The sequence below is a fragment of the Asparagus officinalis genome, chromosome 3 (assembly GCF_001876935.1).
Source record: "Asparagus officinalis chromosome 3, Aspof.V1, whole genome shotgun sequence".
NCBI classification, from domain to species: Eukaryota; Viridiplantae; Streptophyta; class Magnoliopsida; order Asparagales; family Asparagaceae; genus Asparagus; species Asparagus officinalis.
Window position 1 is genome coordinate 40,461,941 of NC_033796.1, and position 13,868 is coordinate 40,475,808.

The 13,868-nt window shown below is 36.0% G+C and overlaps 2 protein-coding genes across 5 annotated transcripts; one reads left to right on the forward strand and one right to left on the reverse strand.

The window, feature by feature from the left end:
- LOC109833902 (alanine--glyoxylate aminotransferase 2 homolog 1, mitochondrial) lies at nt 5–6,991 on the forward strand (the record flags this gene model as incomplete). Its single annotated transcript, XM_020401760.1, has 9 exons — nt 5–109; nt 1,172–1,402; nt 2,573–2,743; nt 4,609–4,752; nt 4,839–5,018; nt 5,679–5,904; nt 6,159–6,272; nt 6,377–6,463; nt 6,548–6,991. Coding segments are annotated over 9 exons (1,302 nt in total), but the record flags the coding sequence as incomplete, so codon positions are not given.
- Nucleotides 7,455–13,575, reverse strand: LOC109833904 (transcription factor TGA4-like). 4 transcript variants are annotated; one of them, XM_020401763.1, is made up of 9 exons: nt 13,436–13,575; nt 12,245–12,411; nt 12,044–12,118; nt 11,698–11,757; nt 11,486–11,563; nt 11,340–11,397; nt 10,080–10,351; nt 8,518–8,754; nt 7,455–7,974 (listed from the first exon to the last, which is right to left on the reverse strand). In XM_020401763.1, exons 2-9 carry the CDS (start codon nt 12,398–12,400, stop codon nt 7,822–7,824), a joined length of 1,089 nt encoding a protein of 362 aa, XP_020257352.1. In that variant the 5' UTR covers nt 12,401–12,411; nt 13,436–13,575; the 3' UTR covers nt 7,455–7,821. The 4 variants fall into 4 exon arrangements, with proteins under 4 accessions (XP_020257352.1, XP_020257351.1, XP_020257354.1 ...); XM_020401762.1 differs by having other exon boundaries at nt 12,245–12,439; XM_020401765.1 differs by having other exon boundaries at nt 13,334–13,575.

Sequence of the window (13,868 nt, forward strand, 5' to 3'; positions counted from 1 at the left end):
GCCGTTCGATCACCACCCTCGGCCGTATAAAGGGATGATGGGAGATGAGATCATGAAGAAGAGGAAGGAGTTTCTCGGTCCCTCGCTGTTTTATTACTATCAGAAACCGGTAATTAACCTTCATTTAGTCTTTTATTTTGTTTTCATAAGCCAAAGGCACATTGAAAACGATGTGGCTTTTAAGTGATTATGCGGTCTTTTTCCTGATTTGGGTCAACAGTTTGTGCCTTTTTGAGGAATAGGACATGGGTTTTGTTTGGTTCCTCCCAAAGATTTAATTTTTGTTAATGAAAATTCTCAAAGACAAAATTTTATATTTGTATGGATATAGCTCTTGCTAAATCATGCAGAAGCAACTTCATTATCTAATTATTGGAAATTTTCTCTTGACAAAAGGGTAATTTATCTACCTCCAAAAGGGAACCTTGTAGCATAGTTGTGCGATTTCCTGGTTCCCTCCCTCCTTGAACTGTCATATAGTTCTTGCAAACTGATTCCTGGTACATTGTGAACCAATTCACTCTGATACAAGAATTGGTCCCCTTAAATTAGCATACCGCTTACAAATATGCGGGGCTCAGAGTGTCTTTCAGTTCACATGCACAGGATGCAATACGATGTGAGCAATTGAGTAAAGGAGGCGACTTTATTGTAACTAAATACTTTATGTTAATAAAACGTGAAATGAAACCAGGATCCCAACACGAACTATGAGAAAGAAAGATAGAAAAAAAAGCAAACTCTATAAAAAAAACAAGTATTTAAGTAGTTTGTATGAAAAAAAATATTGAAATGCATGCTTAGCTTTGTAGTTTCTAGCTTTCTGGTATACAATTTGGAAAACTATAAGCGTAGTCAACAGAAATTTACAAAGTACCGCTGGGCGAACTTGCATACCGAAGCAAGCTGCCCCCCCTCGAATCCAAATTTTCTAAGTGGTGAATTGCGTATTTGAATTTTTACCACGACCCATTACGTACCACAGACTGTGTAACTATGCATTGTAGCTTTTAAGATTATCATAGAAAGTACCTTTTCGTGCCCAATGCATATTTAAATTATTAGATCGAATGTTTACTGACAGGTGCTTCTTTTTCCTCAGACATTTCCATATTGTTTTGCAATTTTGATTTATTTTCTTAATAATTTTAGATGATTACAATTATTTCAGCTCAACATTGTGGAAGGGAAGATGCAATATTTATATGATGAGAGTGGTAAGCGTTATCTTGATGCATTTGCTGGCATTGTGACAGTCTCATGTGGGCATTGCCATCCTGATGTGGTGAATGCTGTGGTGGAGCAAAGTAAGATCCTCCAGCACACCACCACTATTTATCTACACCATGCAATTGTTGAATTTGCAGAAGCTTTAGCGTCAAAAATGCCGGGAAACCTAAAGGTATATGTTTTTATTATGGTTTTACCTATTTTTTCTTTCGTAATTTGTATGTATCATGTCGGTTAATTTTATGGAAAAATTTTAACCAAAACATGTAAAGGTGGTAGGAACCGTTGCTTGTTAGTTGTTACTGCCTGTATAGTGGGAAAATAGGACGCATTTTAGTTTGGTTTTCTCGCTATATTATGCTGACTCATATAAAATTTAATGTCTTATCGTGAAGCTTCCCATGTTCCTTCATGTATTGGTATGTAGTGGAATTATGTAGGCTTGCTTTCTTGTTGAATGGAATCGAAACTCTGAGATTTGAAACTTTGTCATAGTAACTGTATTTCCAGTCAAGTTGCTTTTTCAGAATACTCTGGTTTCTTACTCTAGAAATCTGAAGTAAGAAATTCATGAATGGGTATGCAATTATATATCGCACTTTATGAAAATTGGAGACTTAAGACAATATTATAAACGAATCATTTTAACTCATGTTTGTCATGAGCATGCTAGATTAGTTAGAAGTTTGAGATGCTTGTTTTCTTATACCATCAAGGATTCGTGTCATTAAAGAACATTCAGCATACTCTGAGATGCAGGGGACTGAATCAATAAAGTTCTGAAATAATTTTGTAAAAATGGTTTCACAAAGCACAGATGAATTATGAGTACACTGATCTACTGCACGCACTTGTGCCCTTCAATGACATATAATTTTTGAATGGTTATTGACTTCAAACCAAAAGAGGTTTTTGCTCTATATAAGGTAACACATAAATAACGTCTTAAAAAATGTAATTCATGTATGTTTCTCTCAAGCATAAATCAGAAAGAAGTGAAATCAGTTAGCATACAGGCTATAAGAAATTCCATCATGTACATTATTTAGTGTATGTTTTTGTGCATGTGTTCTATGTAAGGTGTTAGTAATCAGAGATTCATTGGTTAGATAAATTCAATAACTATGATCATAGACATAAGCTAAGCACTCTGATACATGAAATACTACAACATTATTTAACTTTTTTTTTTCCTTTTTAGCTTTTTGTGCTGTTGTTGGAGGGGAGATTAAATCTTGAAAATATGGCAAAAGCCAGCTGTTCAATAACATCACAAGGGTTCTTTATAATCCCTTTCTGGACATATATGTATACCATGTCAAATGTTTTGTTTAATGCGCAGGTTGTTTATTTTGTCAATTCGGGTACTGAAGCTAATGAGTTAGCAACATTGATGGCTCGTCTATACACTGGTAACCTTAACATGGTTGCCCTGAGAAATGCATATCATGGTGGAAGTGCAGGAACAATTGGCCTAACAGCTTTGAATACTTGGAAATACCCAATACCTCAGGTTAATGCCATGCCTAAGCAGTGATTTTGCTTTTCTTCTGAGATAATGCATCAGTAATTACTATTGACTACGGTAAAAACTTGTGTCAACTTAAGTGGATAGAGAATAGTGTGTCCACCAAAGTTTTTAACCACTCATAATGCCTAGGGATCCATGTATTATATAAAAAGGTGTTTTATATTAATAAATGTGTGGCTACAAACTTTGGTGGACATCAACTTAAGTTGATAGGAGTCTTGCTCATTGACTACTTCATTTTTGAGTATTTTCAGATACACATGTAATTGAAAGCCAAGTATAACAAAAAATCTTCATCACAAAAACTAAGAATCATATGCATGAATCATTTGCCTCCATCTAATTTTTTTTTGGGAGTTAAAGCCTTAGTTTTAAAAAATAACTATAATGTATATAACTCTTTAACGAAAATTTGATTGCAGAAGGGTGTATACTAAACTGGTATTTATTAAATTTGAATCAGATAGACTCCACAAGGCATTTGATTTGGTGGGACTTCTGGGTTTCGTTAATTAATTATGCATGTTTTTCTTCAATCGTCATATAGTGATGCAACATGTGCCCATACTCAAGGGTCTGGAGTCATCCTAATATCGTTGGTTGAGGTTTTAATTTTCTTTTATCTCGCAATAAATAAGTCATTGGATTGGTGAATTTTTTTCTACTCAAGGTGAATGAAATGATTAAATTTTTGAGTAGGCATGTTAAAAAAGACGGAACTGTGGAGAGTCGAGTAAACAATTTGAAGATAAAGTAGGCGTTTGGGTAGGAAAGAAGAACAAGGAGTGCTTAAGTATATCTGAAAGTAGGTAAAGAGGGATGCAAGAACCCTCATGATAAGTTCGGAATGCAATGCTAGACAATTGCGAAACAGCTGTCTATGGAGATAAATAAATGCAGAACCATGACTAGGAGCAGGTTTATCTGGAAAAAAAAATAAGGATGCCATTTTTTTATCCCTTGGAAATAAAGAAGATTTGTTGAGTCAAAACTAATTCATAGTTGTTAAGAACATTAAGAATTAAATTCATGCAGTGATCAGAAGAAGGTAAAATTAATTAGTTAGAACCGGAGCTCTTCAAGCAACAGTAGAATGAAACAGTTAGGTTTATCCACTTTAATACAGTTTGAGTCTTTTTTAATAGAAATAACTAAATATGGTCAAATTTTCAGGTATGATTTCCTTCATGGATGTTATTATTGATTTGAAGAGGAAAAACTCATTTTGAGGTCAATTTGAAGGAGGATTAACCAGTATAATCGAAGCAGGCATGCTGCATGCATTTGCATTTCCTTTGATATCTTCCTTTTATAGTTATGACTGCTTGCTAGCAGATCAGTTCTCCTACTTACTCACCTCCTGTGTTCATTTTTTGGAAGAGTATGTTGCCTGTCATCTGTATTATTTTACTTTCATTCCCTGTTCTCTAATTTATTCTACTTTTTAAGTGAAATTAAAAACACTTACCTTTGTATTTATTTCATCGACGAGCGTGTGGTATACATTTTAAAGTTGCGTTAGGGCTTTTAGCATGTAAGTTCTTAGGTTTCTCCTAAAGTGCCATAGTTCCTAGTTTTACGCTCATTCCATGTAGTTCCTCCCATGTTATGGAAAGCGAGCAGACAATTGGCGAGCTATTCCTACTTTTAAAAGGTCAAAAACTCATGAATAAGTACTTTTTTCTGCAAAATAGTAAGAAAAGAGGTCAAGTTAGAAATAGCCATAAAAAGAGTTTTTCTTTTTCATAGAAGATATTTTCTATGCTATAATACCTTTCCTAAACAAAGTGGCATATAATTCGGTTAATTAAAGCATGTCTCAGTCCTTTATTTTCTAACTACTACAGGGTGAAATCCATCACATCATGAATCCTGATCCATACCGTGGGGTATTTGGATCTGATGCTACACGTTATGCGAAAGAATTAGAAGATCATATTGCTTATGGTACTTCTGGCAAAGTTGCAGGATTTATCGCTGAAACTTTTCAGGTGTGAGCTCCTGAATTCTAATGAAATTCAAACAATTCTTTTATTTTAGAAACAGTTTCCCAACAATTTTTTCCAAACTTTTTTAGGGAGTCGGAGGTGCTGTTGAACTGGCTCCTGGCTACCTAAAGTTGGTGTATGATATTGTTCGCAAGTCTGATGGTGTTTGCATAGCCGATGAAGTTCAGAGTGGGTTTGGTCGCACCGGAAGTCACTATTGGGGATTTGAGACTCAGGGTGTTGTTCCAGACATAGTCACAATGGCGAAGGTATGCAGATTACATGCATATGTTAAATATTATATCCACGAGATACCAAAAATGCAGAAGGCATTTAGCTATTGTTGTTAACTGTGTTTGAATGTCTAGGAGGACATAAAAAGTGAATAAAACAGAAATGGCAAGATAAATAAAGAACGAAACGAGTTATTTTTCTTGATTCTATGACCTGTACCTTTTTGGGGGCTGGAGAGTGAGGGATCTAACAGAAGATAAATACTAAACCATATTTCTGGGTTAATTTCGGATAACCTCCTGTACTATCGCCAAACTGTACTTACTATCCCTGTAATTCTATTTTTGCAGATAGACCTCCTGAGTCTATCTGCAGGGGGTCTACCTGCCGCAATAGATTTTTGGCTCAGAGGTTCTATTAACTCTTTTCGGCAACAATGGAACTGCAGGGGTTGTAAGATCAATTTGGTGATAGTGCACTGGTTCTACCCTTAACCTGTTTGTCATTTTCTTTACTCCTCTTTTGCTTTGATTCAATTCCCATAAAATAGGAAAATTATTCCTTAGAAAACCCCCCTCCAAACCAAACGCAGACTTGCGGTATGTTGATGGTTGATGTTCATACAACAAGGTTGGATAATGCCATTGCATGCCTGAATTTCCACTGCAGTTATTTGATTTTACTGCATATTTCAGGGTATTGGCAATGGTTTACCACTAGGAGCAGTGGTGACAACTCCTGAAATAGCACAAGTGATGTCTCAAAAAATTCAGTTCAATACCTTTGGTGGGAACCCTGTGTGTTCTGCTGGTGGACTTGCAGTGCTCAAGGCTCTTGACAAGGAAAAGCGACAAGGTCATTGTGCTGATGTTGGGTCCCACTTAGTTGAGCGGTTGACAGCACTTCAGCAAAAGCATGAAAGTAATCCTCTTAACTTTTTGATAGTTAATATTGGAGCGATCTTTCAATTTGTTGATACCATTAGGATTAGGATTTCAAAAAATTAGCTGTGCGCTAAAATAACCCATGATTAAGAGTTTGGGTACAAATCACAGTTGTTAAAATTATAGGAAGGCCTGTCTACTTAAGAAAGAATAAGCAGTCAAACAATTCATCCACCAATACATCTATGTCAATGAAATTTCCTTTATTAATGACTATTCGCTTTGTCTCAGTCATTGGAGATGTGAGAGGCAGGGGTCTGATGCTAGGAGTAGAGCTTGTGACTGATAGAAAAGAGAAGACTCCTGCCAAGGTAGAGACAGGAGTATTGTTTGAGAAGCTGAAGGGTATGGTCTTCAACTTTACTCAAAACACTGCTACTTGTGTTTTGGAGATAAAATTCACAAACTTCTGCTCTTATTAAATTCACAAACTTCCGCTCTTATTGTAGATCTTGGTGTCCTAGTTGGGAAAGGAGGACTTCATGGAAATGTCTTCAGAATAAAACCACCAATGTGCTTCACAAGAGCAGACGCAGGTCTCTCACAGTTATCTCTGCCTATCAATAAAATGATTAGCATATAAAATATCGTCTGAAATGGCTTAATTTTCTGGTGTGTAGATTTCTTAGTCGACGCATTGGATTATGCTATATCAGGGTTGTGAAGTTTCTAAAGAGTTCGGGCAGGTAAGAAATCAAGTAGAAGAGCTGTGTGTTGCAGTGGTCCAACTGGGTGGACAAGGAGACGGAGGGGAATTGGATTGAATCACCCCATCTGTAATGAAACATTTGTGTTGATTGGAATACAAGTTTAGAGAGAGGAATGAAAATTTAGAGAAATTCAGTCAGCTTTGTTACCCTCTTTATACCATTGTGTCGTGCGTCTTATCATCGAATCTGAGACTCGGATGGCATGCGCTAAATTTTGGGGGACACAAGAGAATAAGTTTGGGGTCACCAAATCTAACACTTGGCTCTATGATTGTGAATAGAATGTATTCTTGTCAGAAGTATTTTTTTTTTTTAACTGAACTAGTTGAGGAGTACTACAAGATCATTAAATCACAACTCCTTGATAAATAGGAGTGTACACATGTGCATGGTTCGCCGAAAGATTCATCTCAGTTGTGAATTAAAGTAAAGGTCTATGTTTAAGGTATGAGTATGGGTATAGCTTCAAAGAATCTTGGCAAAAATGCGGAGTGTGGATACCGTACGAAGATTTCCAGATTCTGTTTGAGCTTCTACCCTGTTAGCAAATATGTCCTCTTTAAGGATAAGGTTACGTGAAAAACTACCACTACATGTTTACGATTTGCAAAAGGACAGTAACGGTGGTAATGGTACCTATTTCTTTACATAATTGTATTTTATTATTATCATTTTTTTTCCAACAGCGGTTGCAGAAAGACTGTAATTGCAACATCATGGACGTAAATAATCAACAATCAGCAGAGCATTTTGACACTGGTTCTGCTTAAACTTCTTCCAGATAGATATGGCTCTCAACAATCCCTACACAATAATCTCCTAAAGCTATTTCCTTCGAATAATTAACAACACAGACAAAAATTGTAGCAGATAATGTCTAAAATCTAGAGAACTGCCATCGCATGATCATGACAAATCACGTCTTATCCTTCCCCCGCAAACTGAATTATACTACATACTATATAACATTATTATGACTGCAAATAGCTGAATCATAAATTACACTTTAAACATAGATAGGGGAGCTTCTAAACTATTATACACCCGGCTGAATATTTACACATTTCCCTCCCTTTTACCTAACAAACCTTCAAGAACCTCCATGCATGGCACGTATGATTATACAATTACCCCAGCCACCGAAAAGGAAAATCAGGCAACTTTACAAAACTCTCTTTGGTTTTCTAGATGGGTTCTCGAGGGCGAGCAGCCCAAACGGAGCTCAAAGCACGCAGGCGCTGAAGGTAATCACCCAAGGCAAGGAGCGCACGTGCAGCTTGACGTATTGTTAGGATCCGGTGCATCTGTTGAAGTGCTTGTTGCCTTAGATGGTCCGCCTGTTCCGTAAAAGAATGTTCTTAGATGTCATTGTCGTGTTCATTATTGTTGAAGTCTCATTAACTTCAAAGGGTTTTCGTTATATTACCACCCCCCCCCCCCCCCAACCCCCTCCACACAAAAAAAAACCAAAAAAATCTTCATATCTATAAAGTAGACCGTCAAATTCAGTAAGTTGTTTTAAATAAGACCCCGAAATCTATTAAGTTGTTTAAATAAGACCCACAAACCTATTAAGTTGTTTTAAATATATAAGACCCCAATTTCGAACCTATACAAAGATTTGGGATCTAATTTAGAAATGTATAGAACTGAGGAAATAATATAGAGTTAAACAAAGATTTGGGGGTCTAATATGACAAAACCCCAAACTTCGAAATGTACATGGCAAATTATGAGATTTCCCTAGCTCATCTCTTCATGGCTCCAACTCTAAACTCTTTAGTTCTTCTGTCACATAAAGCAATAAAGAGATCCAAGAGACCAGGGATAAGGAAATTGCGACTAAAGAGATTGCAAGATAATGGGTTATGAAACATTACTTGATTGACAAAGTTTTCGAGGGCGTCTAACTTTTCCATAGCTTGAGTCATCTGACCCATATAGTTTGCCACTCCAGAAGCATCTAAAGGGTCTGTTGCTATCGTTTCAGCAAGGGTTTGCTGAAGTTTATCCAATCCCTGAGAAAGAGCATCTTCAGCTTGTTGAGATGATTGTTGCAGGGTACAAACGGCCATTACTTGCTGCTCAGTTAGAGGGTCCAGTTGAGGGGAGAGAATCTGTAGAACACCAAGAGAAGCAGGTGAGCAAGGATTGCTCAAAGTTCACGCATCTTCCAGATATTATAGATTTTTGGGTTAATTGTGGTAATTCCCTTGTACTATCATCCAATTGCAGATAGAAATCCTATACTTGTTGCAGATACACCCCCTAAGTAAAATTTATTTGACTCTTTCGCCCTCAGAAGGTCTACTTGTCAAAGGCAAATTATTCTTTCTCTGAGGATAGAAGAGTCAAAAAATTTCATTCAGGGGGGTTTATCTACAGCGGCTTATCCGCAATTGGTACGGAGGGTCTATCTGCAAATAAGCCCAGATTCTTCTTAAGATGTAAGGAAAAATAATGCGTAAAAGAGAAAACATAGAAGCAGAAGAAATCCTATCATAACAATATGAACAAATACACAAGCAATGTTCGCAGAAGGTTTTCCAAATTGAGAATCATTGTTTACTTGGATCAAGAGCATCTCAAACTGCAATGAAAATGTAACAGTTAGGTTGCCAATGCATATGGTTTCAGGATGAAGGATTTCAGCATTGACTATATACATATATATACCAAGTAAATTGAGGATTCACACTATAATGTTTTACTAGATGCTCAGAACAAAATAACATGGCTTAAGATACTGTTAAATCATAAATCTAATCAACCCAGTGAAACTTTTCATTTCTAATCACAAGATGCACAAGAGAACTACAAATGGGTCTGTATTGCATCTTGAGCCAAATAGACTCTTAGCAAAAGGCATGTTGTTGTTATCAATTATCATTGTTGTTATAAACTTATAGCCATTCTTGATGACGTTTACAATAACTAACCGTTTGCATTGATACTTCAAAAGAAAGATGGTTGACTATGTAAACTTCCAGAAAATAGGCATTGGGATCAACATAACGGCCTACTATGATAACTTTCTCATTGTAATCACAAGATGAACAGAAACATATTGTGATTTTGGCTGTTTTTCATAGCCACCACAAATGTTAAGTAAGTTTTCCACATTCATAATACAAAATTCAGAGGCACCACTATGTAAATTTAACAGTAGGATTACAGCGTATAGCCGTATACACATTATGTACTGGTTACCACTTACCTCTAAAGTAAGGCATAAAAAGAATCTACAAATTTCCCCCAAATAAAAAACGAGTAAAAAATTAGGAAGCAATCATTTTAACAACCCTAACTCTTGTGTATGAGTAGAAATTGATGCATACAATCAAATACCAGGCCAAGGAAATAGTTAGATGCTAAATAAAGGAAGAAACTACAGAACTAGAGGCAATACAGCTTTATATGTCCCAAAATAAAGCTAAATCACCTTTATGAGCCCAGAAGGTCGAAAGCCTCCAATCCAGAGAAAGAAACGCTCGGCAGATGATTTCCACATGCCAGACATAAGGTAGAAGACATCAGCCTTGGCAACAATTGCTTTTATCCGGAAAAGATTTTCATAGTGTCTCATTCCACTTTCTACAAGCATCCGGAGTTCTATTTCAGATACTCTTGCTTGCAAAGCAGCCCTGAGTTCACGAACATGCCTATTCTGTTCTTCAATCCAATGTCCATATTCCATTTCAAAAGCAGCAATTCCTACAATAACTCACAAGGCTATAGTCAATAACATTATGAGGAAAAATCTCAGTTAGTTGTATTAAGTTTCTCATGAGTCGAATAAGAAAAAAGAATAAAGCCAGATCCTTTTACATATTTGCATTGGATATTTAAGACAATGAATTTTTAAGCGAAATATTAAAATTTCTTGGGGAAGTTGTGCTTTAAGCTCATGTGATTTTTTAGACAATATTTCCCCCCATACCATTCTCCATTATTTTAGCCCTCTTGAAATCAATGGATCACCCCCTTAATCCCTTTGTAGAATCAATACATAATCTTTTGCAAAGTATGGAACCCTTCCTGTTTAAATACCTTCATATTGTAGAATTTTCATATTTATTACGAACTGTTCCAGATTGAAAGATTTTATAAAGAGGTTAGAAGGGTGAATCATTGGCTGCAAGCGCCTATAAGGAATGGAGAAAAAGATTTCTGGAAAATCGTGTGGACCTAAAGATGATGTCTAAATTTTCTTAAAACTCCATAGTCATTAGAGAAATTCAGTGTGTCAAGGAGGCATTTTTTTTCTGTTGTGATCTACTTGTCTCTCCTTGGAGGATGTCAAACCAGAGTCTCCCCGTAGTATTATATAAACTAATAGAATACTTGGAAGATAAAATATATCATGTTCTAGATTAGCAGGGCTCACAAAGTAATAATGAGCGACTAGAATGTGCACTGTTTCATGAGAAGATATTTTCTATCTTTAAAATAACACAGAAATCGGGTTCATGTGTCACCAACATGAAGCTCTAGACGATACTTGAAATAGGCATGGCATACTTATAATCATACAATAGCCAATGCCAAAGCTATAAGATTTCAAAAAGAAATATGGGGGAAAACAGTTCTCTTAGCATTCAAAAAACTAAAGCCTCACAATGCCTAAGTAATGCAAAGTTAGCATAAGATGCTTTAAAGCATTAGGCATAAAAATATAATAAAACTCAAGTAGTAAGCACACCTGAATTAACTGATTGCCCCAGGGTAGAATTTCCTGAATGTCCACCCATGTATAAACCCTGCAACTCAGATTTCATCTTATTAGCTAAAGAGCAGTTAAGAAAATAGAAGGGGGAAAGAAAAAAAGAAAGAAACTAGTGTCATTACCTGTTGTCTGGCTAGCTCAAGCTCCTGCTCAATCTGAGCCAACTTAATACGACTTGATTCTAGTTGTTGAATGTAAGCCTACAGGGGGAAGTAACAGCTGAATATCTAATTCCATTATTTATTGGTAATACTCATTTAACATTTAGGTTCTTCTGTGTTATGAAGATAAAAATGCTGGTGCCTAGAGGTTTTTTTTAATTTTATAAATCTACCTTCTTTCTTAGACGACTTTTGCGGGCAGCCTCTCTATTTTGTGCAAGACGTCTTACTACCTGCATAAGTCAATCATTATCCAACAACATTCAGGTAACTTTTCAACTTTTTCCAACCAGAGAAGTACACAAACACTACCATCCAGAGACTCTACCTGAAAAAATTTTAGGTGCATATGTAGTTCCATAGCTAAAATATCGGTTCCACAAAATCATTCTTAAATAGTAACCATGTACTAAGTACAGAAAGCCTAAAGTTTCAACTAATAAAGAAGTCCAAATACTCCAATCAATTACTGCTTTCGATGCATAACTCTAGATTTCTCACATTTTGTGGTCTGCTTACCTTGTCTGAAGGCTTGTTTGCTTCCTGCTCAAATTGCGTTGATGGCCTTAACATTTCATGTAGAGCATCCTCTAACTACAAAAATCATTATGCAATACATTTTATCACTACAAACAAAGATATTATCATCAACAAGGAAGAAAATATATGTAACATATATTTTAAAGCCAGTAGAGAAAAATAAAGCTGAAAACGGCTCACCCTATTGTCAAGTTTGCCCTCTGCCTCTACAACTGTGGATGAGTCGGTATTTTGACTGCTTTCTGGTTTAAAGGAGTCATCCCACATGCTAATTTGATGACTGGTCGCAAACATTTCCATACTCCTACAGGTGTCAAATTGAGTCGGAGATATCATATTTATTTGAACTGCAAGAACGAAGGGAAAATTATTACCCTGCAAAAGCAATTCATGAAGTAATGAATAAGAGAAGAGAAGACGAAAATAAAATCTAGATACGAAAATTTAACACAGTAGGATCATCTGCTTTTGTTTGTTTAATAGTTAGACAGATCACACACTAGGCTAAATCATAAAGTTCTCTCATAATTAACGAATGTGAAATTCTCAGACTCCCTCATCATATTCACTTCTACAGCTGCTACATAATTAGTTTACGCAAACGGTAAGACTATAAAGACTGTAGGAAAGGTAAAACATGAATTTTATCGAGCAGAAGCAAATAACAGTCAGCAGATTAATGCAGTTAACTGGGCTAATAAGCATAAATATACTTGTTGGTTGAGGGTGACGTAATATTAGGGAGTACAAGAAAAATAAACTTCTTCAGGCGAAAAGAAGTAGCTGCGTCTGTAGTAAGAGTTACTTGTAATTTGGGAGGTAAAAGGTTAAATATAATAAATTCACACCCTTAGGCAAAAGATTTACTGATCAATCACTTAAATCAGCAACAAGTTATATAATCCTTAAATCATATAAACATCAATCAATTTTCATATATTCCTACACAAACAACACCCCAATTCATTCCCCCATGAATAAGGAAATTAAAAAGTGCAAAATTGGAAAGTTATCCAATTTAAAAAATTTCCCATAGTATGTAGATAAGGAAATTTCATTGTTTCTCCCTGTAAAAAAAATAAAAAATAAAAAAAAAACGTTTTTTTAATACCACAAGAACACCCAAAACACATACAGAGGGAGCAACTTAAGAATTCTAACAGTCGATAACAGAAGCTGACATGGAGAAAATCAGCTGAGCTCAGCTCAGATAACAGATAACGCAATCAATTATCATAAAGGGGCTGCAGAGGTATAGCTAAAACTAACCAATTTCGTTCTAATACTCTAAAAAGAAGCTTGAATTTACTCAACAGAGAAAGAACTCTCCAAAAGAACCGAGCGAAAACAAGAAGGATTCAATGTTCGGACCTCGGAATTAGAGGAAAGAGGCAGCTGGGCACGAATCTTCAGGTTCAGAAAACCCAAGTCGCCATTTTTAGAATCGGAAAGAGATGGTTTTAAGAGGAGAGGAGAGGAGAGGAGAGGGAGGAGATGAGTTGAAAGTGGAAAATAATGCGAAAATTAGCTCACTATTGTCTGCCTTTTAAAAATATTTATATATTTTCCTTTTTGTCCCCTGCACATTTGTCTCTCTCTCTCTCTCCTCATTATTGCCATTATATTAAAGGGTCTTATCGTCTAAAGATTTGCTTTTCTTTTTATTAGGTAAAATGGTGGGAGGACATAAGGTGTGAAAATAGGGGTGGCCAAAATGGAAAAAGGTCCTCAGCGCACAAAATAGGTAGGTGCAAATTGTCCACGTGTCTCAAACATAATAACAAGAAGCAATGTATGTTTTCAC